Source organism: Prinia subflava, chromosome 15, assembly GCF_021018805.1.
Source record: "Prinia subflava isolate CZ2003 ecotype Zambia chromosome 15, Cam_Psub_1.2, whole genome shotgun sequence".
Lineage (NCBI taxonomy): Eukaryota > Metazoa > Chordata > Aves > Passeriformes > Cisticolidae > Prinia > Prinia subflava.
In genome coordinates, this window is record NC_086261.1 from 14,250,605 (window position 1) to 14,274,366 (window position 23,762).

The 23,762-nt window shown below is 41.0% G+C and overlaps 1 protein-coding gene across 3 annotated transcripts in view; it reads right to left on the minus strand.

The window, feature by feature from the left end:
• DAPK2 (death associated protein kinase 2) overlaps nt 1-23,762 on the minus strand; it is a 51,191-nt gene that overhangs the window by 14,764 nt on the left and 12,665 nt on the right. For all 3 annotated transcript variants that reach the window (XR_010082346.1, XM_063412171.1, XM_063412170.1), the window contains exons 3-9: nt 16,415-16,636; nt 9,560-9,698; nt 7,224-7,353; nt 6,090-6,138; nt 5,390-5,416; nt 1,550-1,702; nt 131-176 (exon numbers count right to left, since the gene is read on the minus strand). Coding sequence is in view for 2 of the 3 variants with exons in the window: in XM_063412171.1 (XP_063268241.1) it covers nt 131-176; nt 1,550-1,702; nt 5,390-5,416; nt 6,090-6,138; nt 7,224-7,353; nt 9,560-9,698; nt 16,415-16,636 (766 nt within the window). In the remaining variant the exon portion in view is untranslated. The remainder of the gene's footprint in view (nt 1-130; nt 177-1,549; nt 1,703-5,389; nt 5,417-6,089; nt 6,139-7,223; nt 7,354-9,559; nt 9,699-16,414; nt 16,637-23,762) is intronic.

A 23,762-nucleotide genomic window follows, 5' to 3' on the forward strand; every position in this document is an offset into this window, starting at 1 on the left:
TCTTTAAATCACCCAGCATCATATAGTACTTACGGGGAAATTTTCCATTTAACACACCAATAAGAGTGAGAATATGATCTCTGCCTTGCTTATGGAAAAAACCAAGATTTTTTTCTTTATTCAGGCTTACCGTTATCCAAGGATGAGACAGAGCTTCCTGAATAGTAAGCCGCTTCCTGAAAAACAACACAAAAAACCCCCAAAAACTAAAATGAGAAATATTTGGTACACAAGTCCATTGACCCACACTCCTCCTAGGCTTCCTATGAAGCATTTATCAGGATAATTCCAGGACAAACCCTCACATTTCAGGGTTATGTTTCTCCCTGTGGCACACTGCTTGTGTGCAGCTTAGTTACTGTTCTAAACTTCAGCAGGTAACTGTTCTTACTACACACAACTTTAATTCTTATTTCATCAAAATCTACCTGTACTTTTGTGCACTCTTCCATAAAAAGTAATACAAGATTCCTTTGTTTTGTTCATACGACATGCTTAGCAAATACATTCTTGCTATACACCTTTGATACAACTGTGTCTGAATCAACAGCAATTATACCAGAGGTAATCAACAGTAATTATACCAAAGCTGTCCTTTGGAACATGGTATTACAGCACTGCAGGAGCTGTTGTTTCCTGAAAACACTATTTCTGAGAGGAATACTGCAATCAAAGTGGATCAAACCTAACTTCCTTCTGCACTGTAGCAGTTTGGTGAACAGCACGTTAGGAGCACTGAGAATCAAAGAGAAACACAGCATTGCACAGGCACCATGTCTGTACGAGGGACAAATACCAACAGCACTGACTTCTCCTTGGAGCTGCTAGACCTGTGCAAAACTCTCATCAAACACCTATTCCACCCCACACTGAGGCCTGATGATTTGCAGAAATCTTCATTGAACAGCTCCTTCTCTCTTGTAGCTATTTTCTTTCCTAATGAAGCCAGTAAAAAGAACCACAATGGTCTGACTTTCCTCCAGGACAAAGAAGGTTACAGGGAAGGAGATACTACTTCTGTGGCCACTTAACTGAAAGCAAGAAAAACTGTAAAAAAAAAGACTGTGGTTCCTGTAATCTGGGAACAAAGATCTGCATAGCTGTCACACAAACCCTAGGTGACTGCCACAGATACAGAGACTTAAACTCCGTATCAGCTCATGCAGTAACTTTTCTGGCATTGCACCACTGGGTGCACATTCTGGGATGGTATCACCTCCTCTGAAGTAGTTCATAAGAGACTGAAATAGCAGAGTGGTTGTTACACTGAACCCAAGATTGTGCACACCATTTTCAGTCCTTCAGCTACCCCTACTGTGCCAGCTTGTCTCAGGTGAGAATTTATTCCTGAACATGGCATTGACCTGAGGAGCTTTGGTTCCTCTCCTCAGGGTTTCTGTGTGCAGTGAATAACTAGGGGCACAGCAGCATCCTCCTGTCTTGCTCTTGACTGGCAATACACACTGCAAGAAAAGCTTTTTCACTTGCAATGGCACATTTCACCAGGTTTATTTTAGAGACAAATGGGTGTTTCTGAACATTTGCTTACCGTGTATCTTTCACCAGTAGTTTCCGAATAAAGTCTTTTGCCAGGTCACTAGTATTGCTGAAAAATTCTTCATCAAAATCATAATTTACTGCTGTGATGTTGGCAAGTGTTTCTTGTTTAGTTTCTCCAAGGAAAGGTGATGCACCACTAAGCCTAGATAAGCCAGAAAAAGGAATCACTTGGAAAAATAAGCAGCAGAAGTCCCTAATGAAATTACAGTGACTGTGGAATATACTCTTAGGACATTTGTGGCTTTTGTGTTGAAGCAGCTCTGCCATGTAGGAAAAAACAGGGCCACCTTTGGCTCACTACAGCTGTACTTATGAGCCAGACTTGCATTGAAAGTCTCTGGTGCAGCACTAATGCAAGTACACAGGGAGAAATGCACAGATTCTCCTCTCCTGAGTGTCTCATTTAAGTAATTGCTAATCAAATTAGAAAATGTTTCAGCTGAGGAGAGTCTCTATCCCTGTGAGCCCACAAAGACCATCAGGCTGAAGCTTCTATAACCTTCAAGCAGATAATGTAGTGTTTCTATAGTTTTTATTCAGGAAGGAAAAGCTCTGTCCCTACTTCTTTTCTCTCTGCAAAGCTGCTGATGAGTTCCCTGCACAGTGGGTTCAACCAAGAGACTTTTCTCAGCTGGAAGCAAAATGCAGTGTATGATCAGAAGCCAGGCATGTGGCCTTGCCTAGGAGACATCTTCACTGGAGAGGCAGGGCCATGCTGCTCACTAAAAGGAATCCACAAGCAAAAGGGCTTTGGCTGCAATAAAATCCAACTGTTTCTGAACAACACAAAATTTCATTCTCCCAGCACCCTGCTCCAACTGCAAGGATAGAATGGAGACAGCATCATAATAAAATGCCATTTAGCAATCTTGACTGAAGAAAAAGCTTTCCTCCTGCTTTGTCTGTCTCTCAGCTGTGACTGTCGACCTTCATCTTTGATGACTCTGCACCTCTGGTGCATAAAACTTGTGTCAGAACAGAGTCATCCCAGACCCCTCCTGCCCTGCCTTTCCTGCAGGCTCCTCCCCCAACACAAAGGGATGCTGACTTGCAAAAGTCTGGTTTACAGGAAATGTTATTTATACCAAGGAGATTGATCTCACCCCTTTTTAATAATCTTCTGGGCTATTATTGTGCTTATCTATTATGTCCAGCTTTGATAATGTAATTTCAGGATGCGACAGGCTCAAAACAGGACTGCAGCAAACCCGGGTAACTAAACTGAGGTTTTGAATACTAAAACATTTGCTTACACGATCCCACTCTCAATAGACTTTTTACCTTGTCTATATTGTCACCACCAGGCTGACTGGGAATACTGGGGGATAAGCAGAAAGTTAGATGGAAACATCCAAGCCTTTCAGTCCAATCTGCAGCTACCATATGTGGTTTTATCCACAGAATAAACCCTCAAGTGCATAAACTGCTTCCTCCTCCCTCTCCAATCATACAAGATATACCATACATACACCAAACATACACTAACATACACCAAAGCATCTGACACAGCAAGAGAGCATGAGTGAGGTTCTCCAGTTATCTTTGATGCAGTAAATTCGATCCCATAAACCACAGTCAGTCTCAATTCTTAAGAGGTTTTACATACCTCCTCTTAAGCCTTGGTTCCATTTCTGCTGGCTACAAGCAGGCATCTCTCAACAGACCATGGGCTTTGCTCCAAAACTGAAGTTTGGAAACCTGCCCTAGGGCCTTGGTTTATTTTCCCTTTCCCTAAATTATGCCATGCAGCAGCTGTAATTGTACCTTCTGGTCCTTTGCTAGAACCCAAAATCAACACTGTTCTATGCTCTGATTTCTTTTTTTCTCTTTGGGACTCAGTTTTGTAATCTGTGAAATGGGAGGATTCTCAAATCCTAATATCCAATGCAAATGGCTTTCATCATATCCTAACTCAGTGCCTGTAAACATGTACCAGCAGACCTCAGTAATAAAGGCTTTTCCCTTAAAACTCCCTGAATCACTCCAGACTTACTGAATTGAGGACTTGGATGCATTTTGATCTCTACAACTGATGATGGCATCCATTTGATTGCTGCCACGTTTGCTAAAGTAGGTGGTATCATAGACACACCCCACTTAGTCAGAACACTTCTGAGCAAAAGGCTTTAAAATTAGGAGGCAATATGAGTTGAAGGCATGCAAATTTCTAGTCCATAGCCTAGCATGCAAGCTGATGCCTCCCACCATAAAAAGTGTGCTCTTTTTTTCTGATCATTTGTAAGGTGACATTTTTCTACCTTAATGACCATGACAATCATTATCAGCCAAGCAGGTAAAACAGATTTGTGCTGGATGCAGTAGAGGAACTGCTCCCTTACTCTGCCCCAGCACAGTGTAACAGGAAGACCTGAGGAGCAGCTGGCTCTGTGCATCACTAATCGTATGTTAAGTATTCCCACCTGCTTAACCTCAACTTCTAAGTTTTCCTCTCATCAAACAGGAACACTCATTTTACAAATTCACAAAGTTTAATGTCCTGGCAAGTACAGGTGTGTCAGTGAAGACCAGAGTGCTGATAAAAAACAAGGGTCTGGACAATATTTTAAATCCCTTTACCTGAGTTTAGGCTCAACCAATATCCCAAACATTTCTTTGCACTGCAGAAAAGAATTTGTTGCACTGAATCTGATTCCTCAGACCCTACCTCTCTTTTGCAGCTTTTGGGGTCTAACCCTCGTGCATAGGCCAAAATTTATTTTCCACACTGAAAAGACAATCCTTCCCCTTCAAGTCTCTGTACTTGTCCTGACCCCTGAGCTGTGTAGTGCAAATCCATCTAATCCAAGAGTTCACCTTCTTCAAGTCTGGCATCAAGTTATTCCTCTGAGTATCACAAGGAACAGCCAAAGCCAAGGGTGCAGCATTCCCAGCAAGCAGTGTCCAGTCCCCATCCCCAGGAGTTACAGGATTTCAGTGGAAGCAGTTAGGATCAAGGATCACAGACCACTCCTGCAATTCTCATGTCAAGTGAGAGGAAAAGCATGGACTGCTGTTCCTCTGTTGCACACATCCAGTTGCACAAGCAGTTTCCCAAATTGTGAAGCTCCATTTTAAAACTCTCAACTGCTTATCCCCAGATGCCCAGAGAAACTCATTTCTTTAACAGCCTGAGCATATCACAATTCCCTCCTTTAATTTATTCATCACCAGTCCACACACTTTTCTTCTAAAGAGAATCTGTATCTAGAAAGTATTCTATAATCTATTTTCCCTTTATGCTTCCTGGCTATGATATCCCCAACCAACCTTTGCCTTACTAGTTTTAACAACCTCTTTCTTTGTCTCCTGTAAGTTGAATTCTTAGTTCCCAGGATCAACTGCTCTGCTTCTCTTTCAGCTTAAATTCACCTTTTTGAAATGGGTGACCTTATTTATGCATAATAATCTAGACTGCTGCCTTTACAAGCAAAAAAAACTTGCCTGTTTCCACCTGAAATAACCCAACTTTTAAATGGGACTGTTACACTCTCTGTTTCTGTGTTCTCATGCTGGTAGCTCACAGTCATTCCAAGAGCAATTAATCCTCTTGGCTTTTCCATCCTCTACCATTTGGAACTGATGAGATCCCATAAAATGCAGAAATGCCCTGTGATGCCAAGGGCTTTTGTTTTTCTTCTGCTCAGAATGCCCCTCATCTTTTACTCCTTATTTTAAATTGAAAAGGCTGAGGGATAACCCCTGTCCTTTAGACAAACCCCTGCCCATCCCATATGTACATGTCCCTAAGTGACTGAAGGGAAGAACTGTTCTGCACTAGTGCAACAGAGCTTTAGGAACATTTCTACAGGAGTGAATCTGCTGTACTCACAGTATGTAGGTGATGACTCCTATGCTCCTAAAAAAACAAAAGACATTAATTGCAGGGGTTCTACATGACCAGTATTCTTCCTAATATGCAGAATACACAAAAGTCAATAGTAGCTGCAACAGAGGCAGGAGACCCATTGTGGCTTTAGATGACTGCTAACATCTCTTACAGAATGACGTTTTTGGGGGAAAAATAATTGTACATATAACATAAGTAATGTGGATATTTGAAGTCTGTCTATTTCTTCTCAGTGGGTACACATGAAACACAGAGGAGCAGGAGCAGCATGTTTGATTTGGAGTGACCTCTTTTGCCTGCCTCCCCAGCCGGCAACATTAGTACACAGGTCTTCCTCTGCATGAAGGCCTCCTATAAATAAAGTTGTCACAAGCTTTGCAAGAACATGTTTCCTTCCCTTTGCTCCTCTGCATGGACAGTAGCAAACAGTTAACTCTGGAAGTGCCATCACTCCAGTTATTCAATGTAATTTTGCAAAAATTAAGTATTTACCTTTATTTTAAAAGAATGTATGAAAATGGAATGACAGAACAAAGACTCATTAACCCTGTATTTAAGTTTTTTTGGTTTGTTGGGTTTTTTTAATTCGTTGCGATACAATGGATTCTATTAAGAGCAAAATAAGAAAAAGTAACTGTAGAATAACCAGGAAAAAAAAGTGCAAACACATTATAAAACTTACCACATGTCTGCAGCTAGTCCAAGTGGTTCATAGTTTACAATTTCTGGAGCTGTAAGAAATATTTAATCAAACAGCAGCAACTGAGGCAACAAATTCTTACCAGGCTGGAGTAACAGGCCAAGAAAGGGGGAGAGGGAAAAGTTAGTTACAGAACACATTGTTTACAATTTTACAGCCCAAATAGGAGTTAAAGTTCCCAGCTGTTCAGAAGAGATTATGTAGAGTAACTTAGAGCATAATGCAACTCAAGATTAAGGGTAAAACAAACATTATATAGTAATTATACTGCAAATTACAACAAATAAAATTATTTCACCTCCCAAGAAGGCTGCTGCCCCTAAGTATGAGCTTTTGTTTTGTTTGTTAACTGGTGCCATTATATCAAGTTCGTAAAGGTCAGTCAGAAAGAGCCCTTGAGCAAGAGATTGAAATTACTTTCCAGACTACATTGCTATCCATGTCAAACTATTATCTTAATAAGAAACATTTCCTCATTGGAAAACATCCCCATATAAGACTGCATGCAAGAGAAAAGAGCAAGGGTGAAATAAGTTGAAAAAAATTATCTGTGACAGCTGTGTTTAACTGGAATATTAACTACAATTCTCCACCCAGCCCCCAAACAAACTCCCAAATAGAAACTAGTAGAAAGTAGTAGGATTAACCTGAAATCCAAGTGAGACAGAGCAGAATTATGACCAGCAAGGAAAAAAAAAGAGCCACATAGAAAAATGTAAGGGGAGATGAAGGTGCTCGGCAGGTGAGGGTGTTTTATTTACAAAGCAATGACAGAGATACCCATGTAATTGTGTACTGATGTACCACAATGCAGATATACTTATGCCAGGCAACAACTAAAGATTATAACTTGTATATGCACAGTTTCACAATCTCAATCCTGAATTTACATCTCTAAATATTTATTTGGCAGCAGCTAACTCTCACAGGAGTAGCACATCTAGTTTACAGAAAGCATCTTTGCCTATTCCAAAAAAATAGTGCAAAACTCTAAATTTAAGTGGCCTTGACAGAAATAAGATTTAAACTACTTCTATCCCTCAGTTTTTAACTTTGACAAGATGTCTTGACTTCCTCTGGAATTTGCAATATAGGACAAAGGAACATGTAACTCACCTACGAATTCTGGAGTTCCAAATATGTTTTTAAAATCAACTCCATCTTCTATTTTGTGAGCCAGGCCAAAGTCAATGAGTTTGATGTGCGGAATAGGGATATTCTTGTCTAGAAGCATAATGTTTTCAGGCTAAAAATAACAAAAGATGTTATTAAAATATTATATGTTATTAAAATATTAATATCTTGGAAAGTGGCAGATTTTTCAAGTGCTTTTTTACCCTTTGTGTATACATCACCATAGAACAAGAAACACAAACCTGTGTTTAACCATTTACGGTTTTTAGATAGAGGTAGCAGACAGCTGAAGCAGTTCAGGTGTTTGCATACAGAATGCTGGCCCTGAGTGACACCTGCACAGCACGATATTTTTGCTGACAGCAATTTCTTGGATTTCTTGATCTGTTCTTGGAATTTACACTTCACAAAATTTGCCCAGTTGACTCTATACTGTATTGTAAGCCAGTGGAAAATGTTTTGTTAAATGCTGAACCTATGCAGGGAAGGAAAAACTAACTTCTCTGTAAGACTAAATTCACAGCTGCGGCAAGGCCAGGAAAGATCCAGGATTTACCAGCTTGGCAGTCCAGAAAATGTGAAGAGTCGGGTTCAGAGGTTCTGGATCATATATGAGAGCAAGCTATTAAAAGAACATGTGGCATTCCTCACAGCATTATAAAAAAATGCTTAAGCTTAAACTGTGTAATCGAAACCAACATGTTTAACCACAGATTTTTTTACCAAGCACAACACACTCCACAAAACTCTTTCTTCAACTAAATTTCTAAGCTATGGTGGTCTAGTGGACTGCCCACAGAGAACAACTTGTGTTTTTGAACAATGCACACTCCCTAAACTGCCTCAGTCAGCAGTGCTGCCCCTTTGGGAAACCCCCTTGAGAGATTTCCTTGGAAGTCAGGGTAAGCAAAAGTGCTTCAACCCATGTGCAGCCCCTAGGCTGCCTCAGTTCACAGGGGCTCTCCTTTGGGAAGTCCTTTTGAGAATTTTCCTTGCGGCTCAAAGTGAGAAAAAAATACTTCAACCCACGAGCCTTTGCAGTTTTATGTTAATGTCTCATACCCCACTGGTTATTCCCCTTGTTCCTTGTTTTTACCCCTCCTGACTGGTTCTTTTTGGATCCTTCCCGATTGGTCCCATTCCCAATTCCTTTCCCCATTGGCTAAGTTGTGAAATCCTGCCCCTGGCTACCCTAAATAATCCCTCTCCCCTGAGGGCATTTGGCTCTTTTCCCTTCTGGACCTGGTGGAATGAGAAAGGTCTCCTGGAGATTGGAAAGTCTCTCTGCTTTTGCTCCTGCGTCGCCTGGGGTGGCAAAGGCGGCTCTGCTGCTCAGGCAGCCATACAAAGAGCTGATCACTCTGCACTTGAGCCTGCAGAGAAAGCTGAGCCCTCTGCACCTGAGAGTGCACAAAGAGCTGATCGTTCTCCACCTGACAGTGCTGTGCCTCCGGTGATCTAGGTGTCTTTTAAAAGACACTTCTAGCAAGGAACGTTGCGGCACCTTCCCCACCGGACCAGACCACAACACTTAGCCTTAGCTACTCCCTACCATGGCCTGAATTCACATGTTTCAGAGTAAACTATGGCTTCTATTTATCTCCCATGATGAGCTTTGATGCATTAATCTCTCATAACTTAATCACAAGTTCAAGGGCAGCAGTGACAGAGTCTGATTCCCTGCTGTCAGCTGCCTGGCCTTTCCACAGCAGAATCTAATGTGGAAGTTGCTCCTGCCAACACATACTCTCAGTCACACCTGCACTGAGAAGCAGAGCATATGAGTAATTTATTCTAATAGTCTTAGACCAAGCATATTTTAGCCTCAGGGTAACAAGTCTAGTTTTCTTCCATGGATCTAGGGCATATATGTTCACCACAGACACATAATGTAAGTTTCTTTAGAACAGACAGAACAGACTGAAGTGGAAAAACTCACTATCACTACCTCTTGGAGGACTGTTTTATTCCTTAAGTGGTATAAACCACTGTAGCTCCACTGCAGCCAATGGAGCTCTGTCAAGTGATGAGATAATGATGAATCATACTCCATCTAATCAGATTGCTGCTTAAAAATACATGTCTAATTTAACACTTGCTAAACTCCACGCCCAGTCCTTTAAAATCCAGGAGAGTTATTAAGTGAACATATATTAGGTCATTTGACAGTCACTATCAGTTAAATTATTCTTTACTTATGCTTTCTGATTTGTATTTTGCAATTCTTGCAGCATCTTCATTGACCACTTAACATTACTGGTATTAAATATCAAAATTAGCAGCTACAGATCAGCTGAAGCCTAAATCAACATCTCTACCTTTAGATCAAAGTGAGCAATTTTCTTAGAGTGAAGGTAATTCACACCATCCAAAATCTGCTTAATGAACCTGGTTGCTTCCTCTTCACTCAAAGACTCCTTCTGTGCCAGGAAGTCAAAAAGTTCTCCTCCAGAAACCCTGCAAAATACACCAAAAACATCCTGTTATCCCCTACACTGTAATCCATAAAGTAAATGCAAGAACAGAAAACTAAAGTAGCAAAGAACCTCAATACAGTTAGAAAAAGTTTACTCCTGCAGACAATCACGAGTTTTATGTTCTAGTCCCAGGTGTGCCCAAACTTCCTTTTGGCTTCAGCTCTCTTCCCTGGACTGTCTTTTCCATTGATGCTGTAAGGATCACAAAGGACCAGAACCAGAGTTACATTGTTTGCTGAATCCCCAGACATGCATCTATTTCAAAAGGTCAACTTAACCACTTCAACCGCTATTTTTGAACATTTTCATTTTGAATGAACAAATTGTAAGAGTCAACAACAGCTTAAGAATTACTTTTCTTAGTGGTTGCCATCAGAACCTGTCGTGGTTTTAAAGACGGGTATCTGCTAGGGAGGGACAGGACCTCCCTAGAGATGGAGGGGGCAAAAGCCAGGGGCAGTTTGATCTCGGTGCCCCTGCAGGACTCTGAGAGGCTGAGCTGGAAGGGAGGAAAGTCCCAGGCTGGTGGATGAGATGAGGAGCTCTGCGCTGGTAGCTGGAGGGCAGGGACGTCCCGGCTGGGGTGTCCCGGCTGGGGTGTCCCGGCTGGGGTTGGCAGTGCGGGGCCACAGAGTATCAGGAAAACCTCAAAGCAGCGCTGAAGAAAGCAGCAGCGGTGGGGGCAGGGCCGGCCTGGCAGGGCAGGAGAAAGCGAGCTCAGGGTTCCAGGGTACACGAGCAGATGACGGTAGATTTCCCAGGGCCAGACGGAGTGATGACCGTGAACTCTTCCTGCAGCAAACAACAGCCTGACCGTCCTCCCTGATGCTGAGAGCAAGAGAGCCAAGCTGCCTCCAACCCTGTCTTTTACTTCTCCCAAAACTCATGTTATCTCCCCTTTCTGAGGGAAACTCCCAGAGACACAAAAACAATACGTGTAACCTGGTGCTGCCATCTCCTTTGGCCACTTCTTTTAGTCAAGCACTCAGTCCTTAAGTCTTGTAGCAATTTATGGGAAAAAACTCTGTAAGTGAAACAGAAACAAATCTAACCCCCAACAGAACCTAAGGTAGTAAAATGTGCCAACAGTATCTCTTTTCTTTCCAGAAACAGCCATTACGCTGTTCCACCACAGATTATTGCCTGACATAACTAACAGGAAAGGATTTCTTTGGTGCTGAATTTTTAAAGAAGAAAGCAGGTTGTAGCAGGCAGGAAAGTACCAAAGCAAGTTTTCCCAAATCACAGAAGTGCTGTAAATTACTATGACTTTTCACATCGAAACAGAAATCCATTCCACCCTTATTAGTATAGAAGACTTTATTTTCATTTCTGCGCCTTCTGCTGAGAGTCTCGGTGCTATTTTTCTGTTTATCTGAAACCTAAATATTGAATTAGGCACTGTTTGCAGCTATTATTCATGATAATGTTTACTTTTATTGTTGCCAGTACACAGTTATTGATATTATTGTTGTATTCTCATTCAGATTCGCTTTTGGGGGCACCCACAAAACAGTTGTTACTCTTGGGTGCTGGTGCACTGCCACCTGCAGAGTCCTAACAAAGGATGTGAGAGAGGCTACAGTCATTTGGAAAACAAGCTCTTGGCCCTGTTGCCCAATGCACTGCCTGTCAAAGCACTGGCAGGTCAAAATGCTTTGACTTCCTGAGGTGCTGAGAGTCACAAACAAGTCAGATCACACTGGGTGTTCCAGAGATCTTTGGGGAATTGCTCCTCTGACCCCAGGCTCCTACACAACACTGATGGCTACTCTGCCTCATTCAGAGGAAGCTACTGTCAACAGCTAGAAAACCTGCAAGGACAAGTCCACTGCAAGCAAGAAAAGCATGTCAAAAGCCACAAAGACACTGGGTTTGTGTCTTAGCTTCCCTTGCTGTTCCTGTGGGTGACAATGTGCCTTGTTGTTCCAGAGATTTACACTGGGCATAGTGACTTGCCCATTGATTATTGGGTATTTTTTTCACACCTCTTACATAGTCAGAAACTTGTCTAAGCAATGTGAGGCAGGATTTTTCACCTGGGCAGAAGTTACTTCCCTTCACCTGGGCAGAAGTCACTTGATGCTTTAATTGTTATGTGAAATACAAAGTTGTGTTTCGTGTCAGGTAAATACAGACAATCTGTGTAGTTGTAATTGTGGAACACGGCCATGGGACAGTTATAAAGATGAGTTCTAATAAACAACTGAGGAAAGCATGGAAGGAGGTTTTTGAACAAACATTTTCCTTGCTCTTACCTATTATAAATCTCAAGCTATTCTGTAATAAGAGTCTTTTAATTATAACTTTAGAAGCTTGTTTGCATTAAAGAATTTTAAACTGTATTTTTATAATGTAAAAAGGCTTTAGACAAAAGAAAGGAGTAAGAGTGATCTTAAGGCTTACTCATAGAAAGGTGAAAACATCCTGGATATGGAAGAAGGATTTCAGCTCGCTGATTTATGGTTCTTGAAAAAGGGAAACTAGACATCACTATCAAAGACTGCTAGACCTGGAAAATGGAAACTGGACCCCACATCTGGAAGCTGGACCCCACCACCTGGGATACATAACCTGGATGTACATCCTGGAATAATGAAATCTAAAATAGATCACAATAGAGTATAGAAATTGAACAGGAACCAAACATCACCATTATAGATTTACAATTTCTAGGTATTTAATAGTGACGTTAAAAATTGGAAATAGAAACTGCTGAGAAAAGCTTATGAATATGTATGAATATAGCCAATAAAATACCAGCAAGTCCAGCACTTGGTGTACAGTCGGAAGGGAAAACCCCTACCACTGTACCCAGCACACTGCCTTTACTCACACTTTACCATGCTAATTAATTAATTATTAAATTAGATTGCTGCTTGAAATATTGGGCATGTCAAGCATCTCATTTCTAACAGTTACAACTAAATGGCTGGCAAACAAAAATAAGCTTATATGACCCAGAAATATCTTGCAAGTGCTCTCTTTGGCTGCCACCATCTCCTTCCTATTAATCTCAGTTATTCAGCCTGTGAGACTATTACTTGATCTCTTGATTTTCTTTTCTAGATGACACCTACCAAGGGTCTCAGCAGGCATCTCTGCGCCCTGAGAAGCAACAGCTGAGAGGATCAGAGCTCTGGGGGGAAATGTTGCTCCCCAAGGTGCTGCGTGCTTGGGGACCCCCTCCCAGACTGTAATAAGTTTCTCTTACAGATTTCTGTACTGGCTTGTCACAGTAGGCTGTAGTAATTGTTGCACTACTGAACCAAGGCCTCTAAACCTACTACAATATGGAAAGGAGACAGTGTTCTCTGTTGTACAGGGTACAAGAAAACCTGTCCAGAAAGGTTGATGGTAATGCTGAGACCCTTGGTAGGTGTCATTATAGGGAATGGGGGAGGATATGCTCAGGGAAGACATACAGCAAATCCTAAAGCATAATTATAATTTCAAGCAAACCCCTTATGATTGCTAACTCACACATAAAACAGAAGGCTAGACAAGAACCTAAAACAAAAGCACATTGCAACAGAAACCTAGTAGTCTCTTGGTGAAATCTGTGTATAGTGAGCAGCCAAGTCCCATTTATTTAATGATTTCTATTCAGAGTGCACTTAAGCAATCACCCCTGGCAGACACTCCATCTGGTCATCAGGAAGCCAGCTGGACTAGGGTATGTGCTTGTACTTTTCTAGAATGCAGCCATGTAGACACACTGTTCTCTCTTCCTCTTTTACCCTGCAAAATCTCCTTGGTGATTGTTTCTTAAGCTGGACTCTTTAATCTCCCTGAGGCCAGACAACAGCCCAGCCCCAGAACCTGCAGAAGCAGGTTCCACCTCGGGAGAGCTCCCAGGCTGTGCTGCTTTGGCAGAGCCCTTCTGCTCTGCTCAGGGTGTTCCAGGATGCCTTCCTGCTTGGAGGAGACCAGCAACTCCCTTCAGAGCAACCTCCTTTGCTACACAAGCAATGTCAGAAAATAGTTCAGCTGCCCAGATTGGAGCTACTTAATTCTCATTCTCTCTTGCTGCCTCAACAGTGGACACTTAAACCAGCTGGGTCAGCTGCTCAGGGCATACCAGGGAGTTTGCCCCAATGACAACCTCACCAACATCCCAGGCAACCAGCTATGCCCAAGGCATGACTGAAGAAACTGCAGCCTGCAAGAACAAGGATCACAGGATATTTACTTGAGAGCTCCTTAATGTATTTTTCCACTTCTCTTTACTTCACACTAACCTTGAATGAGGCTGGGGGGGGGGGGGTGGGCTTTCCAAGTTGCAGAATTCAACATAAAATACAATATGAAAGTAGAGGAAGCAAAAAAGAAGATTCAGAGAGCTCAAAGTCTCTTTGTTACTTTATCAACAAAAGACTCCCTTCTACAATAACCACATAAGCATTTCATTTTCTGAAGATCAGAGATAGGCATACATGAAAAACACTATATTAATCTCCAGTCTCTTGAGTTATAGCTTAAAACACTGACCTAAGCTGTAGAGATTGTAAAAGTAATCTAAGGGAAAATTCAGTAGAAGAGATGTGATGATTTCTCATTAACAAAGACTCAGGATTTAAAACCAGGCTTCAGTAAACTGTACCTAGAGAGTGGTAAGCAGTTTATTGCAAGATCATTCTTATCCAAGTTATACACTTGAATTCAGAGAAACCCTCTAGCAGAAGAGATTCAGCAATCCCAAAAGCCAGGCATCATGGAATCCCAGAAAAAACCCCCACACTTCAAGTACTAATTCCTTTGCAGTAAAACACTCATAACTGCATCAAGTTACTTTTGAACATCCAAAGAAGTTTGTTTTCTAAAACATCATCTGCAAATGCTTGTTTCTCAACTGTTACAGAATTCCTTCCTCTGGTTCCATCTCTTTTCCTTTTACCATGAAAGCAAGCAAATGATACCTTTACTTTTCCTTTGAAATCCAATAAAACCAAAAAACAACACTGCCTTACTTCTTGGACAGAGCTGTTTTGTATACACAACCCTGACACTTACCTGTAGAGGAGACACTGGTGTATCAATCCAACCTGCCTCTAGGCTGCTTCTGTTTGGGCAAAGCAGGTTCCAGGCAGGGCCCAGGACACAGGGAACAACAACCACAGAAAGCTGTGGGGAGCAAGTCCCTGGACAATGTGCAGAAGGAAAGAGAAGCTGTGTACCTGCCAAGCTGCACTTCACAGCAACAGACCTAGCACTGCTCTTGAACAGGAGAACCAGCACCTGCAGAACTGACCCGTCTGAAAAGAGGAGGTGGTTTTGCCAACACTGTGAGTATGAGAGAGGGTCAACATTTCAGACAAATCCTCTTTTAAACACCAGGGCAGCTTCTTCAATTACCCAGCAATACTAGGACCATCCTTTTGAAGCTGAAGTTCACTGTAGATTACTGTAAGATTGGTTGGCCAGGTGCTGTAACACTTACTTTGATAAACAGCAGGGAATATGAGACTTTGAGAGCAGGGTGTCAGAGAGGAAGAGATCATCTATTTACAGAGAGAATTATCTTTATTAGCAATTATCATCATCCTCAATTTCTATACAGCAGCTGAATGCAGAGGCCTTAATTAGGTCAAAATTCTGTTGCATGCAGACTTTTACAAACTGCAATATGTTACAGCCTGACAAAAGGACACACAAAACGTTTCACGCCACATGAGGACAGGAAAATGCAGAAGGTAATGAAACAGGAGGTTGCTCTAGCTCAAAGTAGTCACCAGAGAGAAAGAGCAAGCTCTTTCCCTATCTTCCAGAGCTTGGCTACAGAGACCCAACATTTGGCCGTGGACATGTTACTTCAAAGTTAACAGATGCTCATCATCACTCATGTCATTTTCCAGCAGTCACACTAATCTCCAGGAATGCTCCCTGGCCTAAATGCTGGCTCCCCTAGAGAGCTCCCTTAGGGATAAAAGCCTCATTGCCTGGATTCTAGGCTGGTGTCCTAGGGAATATATGGTCTACCTAACTTCAACCACAGTGACTGTATTTCCTGCCCCATACACACTGAAAAATTACATCATTTTGCATGTAGAGGTGAGGAGGTCCATTTGTCAGCAGGACCTAAATGGCAGTCGTTTGCCCCTTCATATGGTGGCACAAGAATAAACAGGTTTTCTTCACTCCCATCCTGCTGCTATTCATCCTCAACAGTCAATGATTAGGGATTAAAAAGCTCTCTTCCCTTGCCCTCCTCCCCTTTTCTTCTCTAGCTGATCTAAATAAGGAAAATATGGGAGTAGTGATAATGGCTGCAAATTTTGAAAACACTTGATGGCCTCACACGTATTAAAAGAGATGAAAGCTGGAAGAAAAATGAAACTTTTTTCTTGAACAATGAGAATTCAGCAGTCACTTGTACTCCCTCCAAGGTTGATGTCAGGGCAGCCCTAGGCAGACATGAGCTAATCACTCCCTTAAACTGTTTTCAAGTTGACAAGATATTCTGGCTGAGTATTAAATGAATGAGCTGATGTTCAGGTGAACCTGTATCCCTAGGGCACATGAATGAGCCGGGGAGCCTGTTTAGCACCAACCTGGCTCAGTACTCCTGCTGAGATTTGTGAAGCAAATGAACGCAACAGCTCCATTTATCAGTGCTCCTGTACTCCAGCAGCCTCTGCAGTGCTCTCAGGATTCTATTCACCTCAGCCATCCCTGCAAGGAAGAGCCCTTACTCACAGCTCCAGGATGAGGACCACGTCTGTCTTGTTCTCGTAGATGTCGTGCAGCTTGACGATGTTGGTGTGCAGGATCTGCTGCAGAATGGTGACCTCGCGCTCGATCTCCTCGCGGCTCACCCCGCGCCGGCTGGCCCGGCTCTGGCGCTTCTTGATGAACTTGGCAGCGTATTCCACCCCTGTGCTTTTCTCTCGGCACTTCTTCACTATAGCAAACTGGCCACTGAGAGGACAAGGAGACAACAAAAATGCTCTTAAGGCTTTTATATGACAGTTTCCCAAATAAGCCAGTCCTATACAAAGCCTGATCTTGCGAGCCCTGAGCAGCACTGCTGAGCACTAAGCTTGTTCTTGGTACAAGAGTGAAGACTGTCAGGACTCTGCCATCAAAGGCAGTAGAGCAACAACAAGGTAACCTCCTACTGTGTCTGAAATTTAGCAAAACAAAACAATGACTGACAAAAGGAGTTAAAACCTCTAAAAACCAGTTTATGTTTAAATGAGTAAGATCTGCCTCAAAAGGTTGAAGTTACCACTACTTCACTCAGTACTGCTTAAGACATTCAAGTCTACAACACACCACCGGGTGTTCTGAAAGAACACACACACACTAAAATATTTGGCTTAAGAATAGTTCCTAGAGAATACTCAAAGGAATGATAACTTTTTGGATATGCAAAACTGGCTTCCAGTAACCAATTTTCAAATTTAAAAAAAATGTTTATTCATATTTATGCATTCACTTGATAAGTTGGCTGTAAATATAACTAGAGTAAGTGCATGTTTCTCATTGCACCTCAAGGACAAAGAATTTCCCACTGTACCAAATAGTACAGTGGCTGCATTAAAGTAAAAAGCATGTACTTGCAATTTGCTAAGAAAATTTTCCTCACTATGGCTCCTAATGTAGTCCAACTGCAGAATTCCCGCCTTATCTCCCATGAACTGGCAGATCTCCAGTTCCAGAGTCCACATTTTTAGTATTAGATACTTCCTTATTCAGGACATTATATCCAGACTCAGAAGGAAAAGGCTCATCTTACAGGTAACCATAACCTTTACCTACTGTGATTTTATCACACAGGATCTCTTTATAAGAATCACAAACAAAGTCATTAAGTGCAGCTCCCCCCCTGCCCTGTTGTATAAGCACTGAGTTGTTGTTGTTTTCAATATTATTATATCATTCACTGGCTTGGTAAATGAGAAATGCAAGTACAGTTGGTATTTAAATTATGCAGCATACACAGCAATTACATTCAGCACATCATTAGATGCTGTACTTAGTGCTTCATCAACAGAGACATCTGATTGGAGTCTGTCTTAAAGGCGAAGAAATTAAAAATTAAGGCTCTCACTTGGTGCTCAATTGCTCTCAAAGGCTCCCACCCTATGGCAAAGGCAGCTCTCATTTCAGAGTTCAAACAAATACCAGGCAGCCTGACATACTTCTTTCAGGCTTTCATTTTCATACATATCCTAAACCCTTCTCAAGAGAGAGGCAGGAAGAGATGGGACAAGTGGAATTATCCCTTTAGGAATAATCATTTACAAACGGAATCAAGACTGTGACCATTTGTCACATGCTTTAATTGATTTATATTTCTCCTGCTTTTATCATTACCTGCAAACCCTAGAGAAATTCCCACTACAAAATCCCCAAACTTGCCTTAAACATTCTACTAAAAGAGTTTGTTTTGTAGTGCTTAGAGTTGCTTGTGTAAAACATCATAGGTTTCATGTTTTTTTTGTTTGTTTGATCATATTTTGCAAGACATGCTTCTTGCTTGGTTCAGACTTTCTGATGAAACATGGTATTAATGTTCCTGTGCTTGTTTCCTTAAATCCTCTCTAGGGACAAATTTTGTCTAAGTTCAGGAGAAAATATGTTTTTTTCCATGGTGATTATGGGAATGAACCCAATCACTTTTGCATTTAGAAATTCCAGTGATGCTGTGGATTTTGTACATTTCTTTTTATGCAAAAGTTTACAAAAGTAATAATGTCACAGCATAGGAATTCCTGTCTTCTCCTTTGACATAAAGAATTGTCCCAGTCTATAACTATTACAGTACCAATTCCCTTGTAATCTACGATTGCTCCCGTGTGTGGCCACCAACACTCACTGTTGCTGCTCCTTCATGCCATTTCCCATCTCCCTTAAAAACAGGCTTTTGCAGACAAGTCTTTAGTGGGACAGTTTGGGACTGAGGAGAAGAGGTTGTAAGCCACAGGGAAGGACATAAATACTCAATTTCTTAGCCTGTGACATTTAAGACAGTTACAATGCAATTACCAATGAATAGATCCTGGAGGCCCATTCAGCTATGAAACAAGAGGATCCCTCACAGGCGTTTTACAATCACAGTCAGACACTTTGGATTTCTTGTCAACTACAGAGATTCTAAGGTCAGGACCAAGATAACAGTGCTTTTGTGCCTTCTAATGCATCTGCACTCAGACCATAAGAATCAAACTCCGTCAGCTTCCAAAACTTTTGACGTAGGCTAGGAAAAAAACAGAAGAAAGAAAAACATGTCTCCCTGACACCTAAGTTGACAGCACTGAGAGATTAAGCCATTTAGATAATTTCACATGGGGCATGTGTACCTGATCTTGTACCTGAAACTAAATTTCACAGCTCAGATACTCAAATTTCAGCCAAAAGACCTTGCCAGAATTCATGGATTGTAGTACAGCACTGAAATGAAGATGACTTGGATCATGAACAGAAGTATTTACAACACACAGAGGATAAGCTCAGAGGCTGACACTTCTGGATAGAGCCCACCTGGACCTCAGAAAAGCCTTTGGCACTGTCCCCCACAGCATTCTCCTGGAGAAACTGGCTGCGCATGGCTTTGATATTGGTCTTTGAAGTCTTTTCCAAAGTTAATGACACTACCATCCCTAATTTCTAAAATTTATTTTTCAAGAAGTTACATTTATTCCCTTCCAGTAATATTTTGGACAGCTGTGCAACAGCCTTGTCACACACTGAGCATCCTCAATTGTGGATACAGCTCATGATATGAACAATAGCAGCTGCATCCTGTCAATTATAATATAATGAGATACAACATCAAATCTGTCCATCAGTAATTATGGAATTTATCCCAGCAATGAAGACAACCTATCATTTGCATTGCTACTATCATGTAGGAGGCTTGTCACTGAATAAGAACACAGAGATAATATTTATTACTGGCTGGTTTTGGAGCCTATTTTCAGAAGCATGCTTTAGAAGAGCACAAGTTCAGCCTATTCAATCATTGTGCACTTCAGGAGAGGATGTGGGAAGAGAGAAGTTGGACAATCCAGAATAACAGGACAACTTCTTATCTTTGTCAAAGTTTCCCTTTAATGCAGGTTCTGGAGGGTAATGCTCTGGGGCAGAATGCCACCTGAGAGGAAGAGCAGTGAAGCTGCCAGACTGCAATGCCCCAGTGCCCAGCAGTGCTGCTGCTCCACAGCTTTAGAATAAAGAGAGCCCTTAAGCAACTGCTTGCACAGGCATAGGTTTATTCCAATCTTCCTCTGATGTTCCTGAAACACTGCATGGCTCAGGAGCTCTTCTCAAAACACTGAAAATACGTAAGCAAAGTACTGAGATGACAGTACAGGTTACCTGACTCCAATCAGGCTTTCTGAGGCCTGAGTGGGGAGAAGTCAGGAAGATGATTCTGTCTGTCATTTGAGAATAGCAAACCATTTCTTCCCCAAATACCAAACATATGTTCCCTTTCTACATGTTCAGTGTATTTCTTTATGTCCTTTTCATAATCAACTTCATTTCATTCATTAAAGAATTCTAAAAAATATGATGATGATGATTTCGTCATTAAAACCTGAAATTCCAACAAAAGACATGATATATGTGAACACATTGACAGATACACTGTAGACTGAAATATGTTTTCAACACGTTCTTTGAAAAGCAAATGAACCTGGCAAAGGACAGTGCTCTGGCATTCTGCCAGTCAAGAGGTGACACAACTCCCTATATGAGGCAGGACAATTTGCTTAGGAACAGATTTACAAGTGATTTTAGGCAGCCTCTCATTTAACAGTAATAAGGTTCCTACAAACTTGATGAAAAGCTAACACCTTGGTCCTTCTGCACCTAATTTCTCCAAGTCTGTGAAATACAGGTAATGCTACTGGAAAATGAAATAACATTATATGGGGTAAGGATACAAATTAATTTCATGCCTCTAAATATCACTAGAAGTACAATTATAATAATTCACATTTTATTCACTAGGTGTTCCTGCACAAGAATACATGACCTGAAAGGAGACTAAGAAATAAAACCAAACAGCACCTAAACCAGTTTTTAACTGCTTAAATTCACAGGCAGTACTGTGAATGCATGTTAGTTTAAAAATACTAAAAATATATTATGAAATCATTATATGCACATGCATGAGTTAACAGACATAAGCATAGCCACAATAACAGTGTTTAGCCAACCTGAACACAGGGCTTCTCTGCATTTGAGGCGTGTTTAGTTCAGCAGAGAGGGCAACTCATTCTCAGTTACATCCACTGTTATTACATCAACAGTTTTGTTCATCATGCCTTTTTGCCACTATTAAAAGGATTTGTTTTAACTAGTCATCTCAAGCTTAGAAAGTCTGCATCTTATTACTTTTCCATCTTTTTCACTGCTATTTCTTTTTCTTGGAAAACATATACAAATAATTTTATCCATTTATGGTTGTATTTTTTGCAAACTTTCAAAGCAAAGCCCTGGAGAATTCTTGCTCAATTTGAGGAAAACATATTTTTCAGCCTTATTTTTTTTCAAGTGATTAGAGCAATTGCTCAACCATAGTTTTATTAAGCTAAATACTCTCCTCCCTCTTTGCTTACACTTCAGAGATGACTTCTGCTATTTGTAACTGCATTGAGTGCTCTTCTCAGCAGAGAGGACAGGAGTCTGCTTGGAACAATACTGAGAATCCATTTTAATGCTTTCGATTCATTTATGACATGCAGATCAACCAAAGGCCATGCAAGGTTCACTAAATATATGCATAAAAGCGCTTTGCTGGAGGGTTTTTGCAGGAATTCTGTAACCACATAATAGTCTTCTGTAAATAACAATAATTTACAGCACATTTTAAAATATAGTCTTTTTGTTTTAGACTAAACCAGGATTTTGGTATAGCAGAAGTTTAACCTAAGCAGTTAATAAATAGGAAGTCAAATAGCCATTTATAAAGAAATTGGAGTGGGACAGCTGAAACAGCAAATCAGCAATTCTCTGACAAGGTCACCAAAGGGAAAGTATCTCACCACTTCTGTAAGGCTTTATGGAATAAAACTAAAAAAAACCCCAAAATCTTCTTCTGTTGAATACTCTGATAACTTCATAAAGAGTTATAAAAATAAAACTGTCACAAATGTTACTGTACTTCTGCTTAAGTTTCAGATAAAACTGAGGTTTGGTTTATTTGGTTTGATTTTCTTTTCCCCCAAACAAAATGCAAAGGAAGTGGTTACCTCTCCTAAAGCAGCTATAAAGAATGTAAGCTACTAAATGCCAGATTATAACAGAATGATCCAAAACTTTTTAAAATAGGGCATTTAACAGGAATTTTGCTGGATTACTAGAAAGTAGTAGAAAGGAAAAACAAATCAGCTGCAACTTTTAAACACTGGCATTTTCACTCACAGCTCATGTTTTACTGATTGTGTAGTGCTCTAGAGCACAGTGACATTGGGAGACAAGTTTTGATATTCCTGAAGGGAAGTGCTGAGCACCTTTGGACATATCCTGTCTCTGATAAAGTCACTGTCTGGCAACTTTCATCCACATCTCTCTAAACTCACAGAAAGGTAACCAGCACACTCTGACCCAAAGGTGATCTCTGTGTCCAGTGCCAGAAAAGAGCCAGAAGAGTAGAAGAATGTGGACTCTTAACAGAAGGATATGGTTTACTGGAATAAGTAGAGAGCAGCTCATTTGAAATTCAAATAAAGTTTGATAAATCTAATGTTTGTGAACAGTGCTATGAATTATTACAAGCTATCAGTACAGTAACACAGTTAATACCATAAACACCTTGTGGGGTCCTTAGCCATGAGTCACAAGAAATTGTGCCACCTACTGAATCATCAACAGCATCTCCTGAAATTGTTCAATGTTTTTGGAAACTTCCCAATCCCGCAGTGCCCATCAATGTGGCCCTTATCAGCTCGTCCTGAGACTGCAGCTGCAGAGTCAGCAGTAAGAGAGCATGAGCCCAGCAGTTCTGGCAAGTTCCCAATAGCCTGGCAAGTTTTTTGTGTAATCTGAGGCTCAAGAATAAAATGCACATGATGAAAAATCTTCCCTGCTTATCAGAACTAGCTTGGATTGAGTATCAGTGCTTGGAGTGGCAATGAGCAGAGTGCAGAGAACCAGGGAAGGTCACAGCTGACTCATGCTCACAGGAACAGCTGATCTAATGAGCTGCTCCTCTTGCCATGTGCAGCAACAGCAGGGCAGATGTGATGTGCATGAGGAAGGTCAGCACACTGCACCTAAATGTGTCAAGGTCCAAATCCACCCAGACAGGGACTGAGAGTAATAAACCTGGGAGCACAGGAATTCTAAGAGGGGAGCAGTATTATGGTCAAATAGTTAAAGGATTTTTCTCCTTCCCCATGTATCAAACAGAAACTAAGCTGGCATTTCATTCAAGATTTTAGGAAATTATCTGTAAGGCCAAAACTGCAAAGGGTTGGTCAAAGTCCCATTTCACTGCTCAGCTATTACAACAGGTCTTCACTCTGGTTCAAACTGCTGGTGTAGAGTGTTAACAAGGATTAATAGATGGCACCTGAGATAAATTAAGCTTGACCATCAGAGAAGTACCTGGGAGCTCTACTCTGCATCAGATGTTAACAATTTGCCAAGTGCTTTATCATTGTTAGAATTTGAACTGCACTATGTTTATTTCATGTGCATTTTTACTTGTAACTAATATTTTTCATTTTAAAAGTATGGAATTAATACTATACAGAGTATTTTTTCTCAGCTGTTGAAATTTCCATCTGCTTTCTACTGCAATGCAAAAAGGAAAAGATAGTTTTATTTTTACAGAAATGGCAAAACAAAGATTGGGATGAACATTCAATGTCTTTTTGCTGGGAATAATGTTCTGCTTAATATTCAATGGTTAAATATTTTACAGAATTTGAGTTTTGTGAGCACTACCACAGAGGTCATTCCTGTCTAATTATACTCTCAAAGCCAGACATGAACTGAGGAGAAACAGTGAGATCATTTCAATCATCAAGGTGGATGCTGATGATACGGAAAGCGTGACTTTGTTACAAAGTAAGGCCAAGGCCAGCTC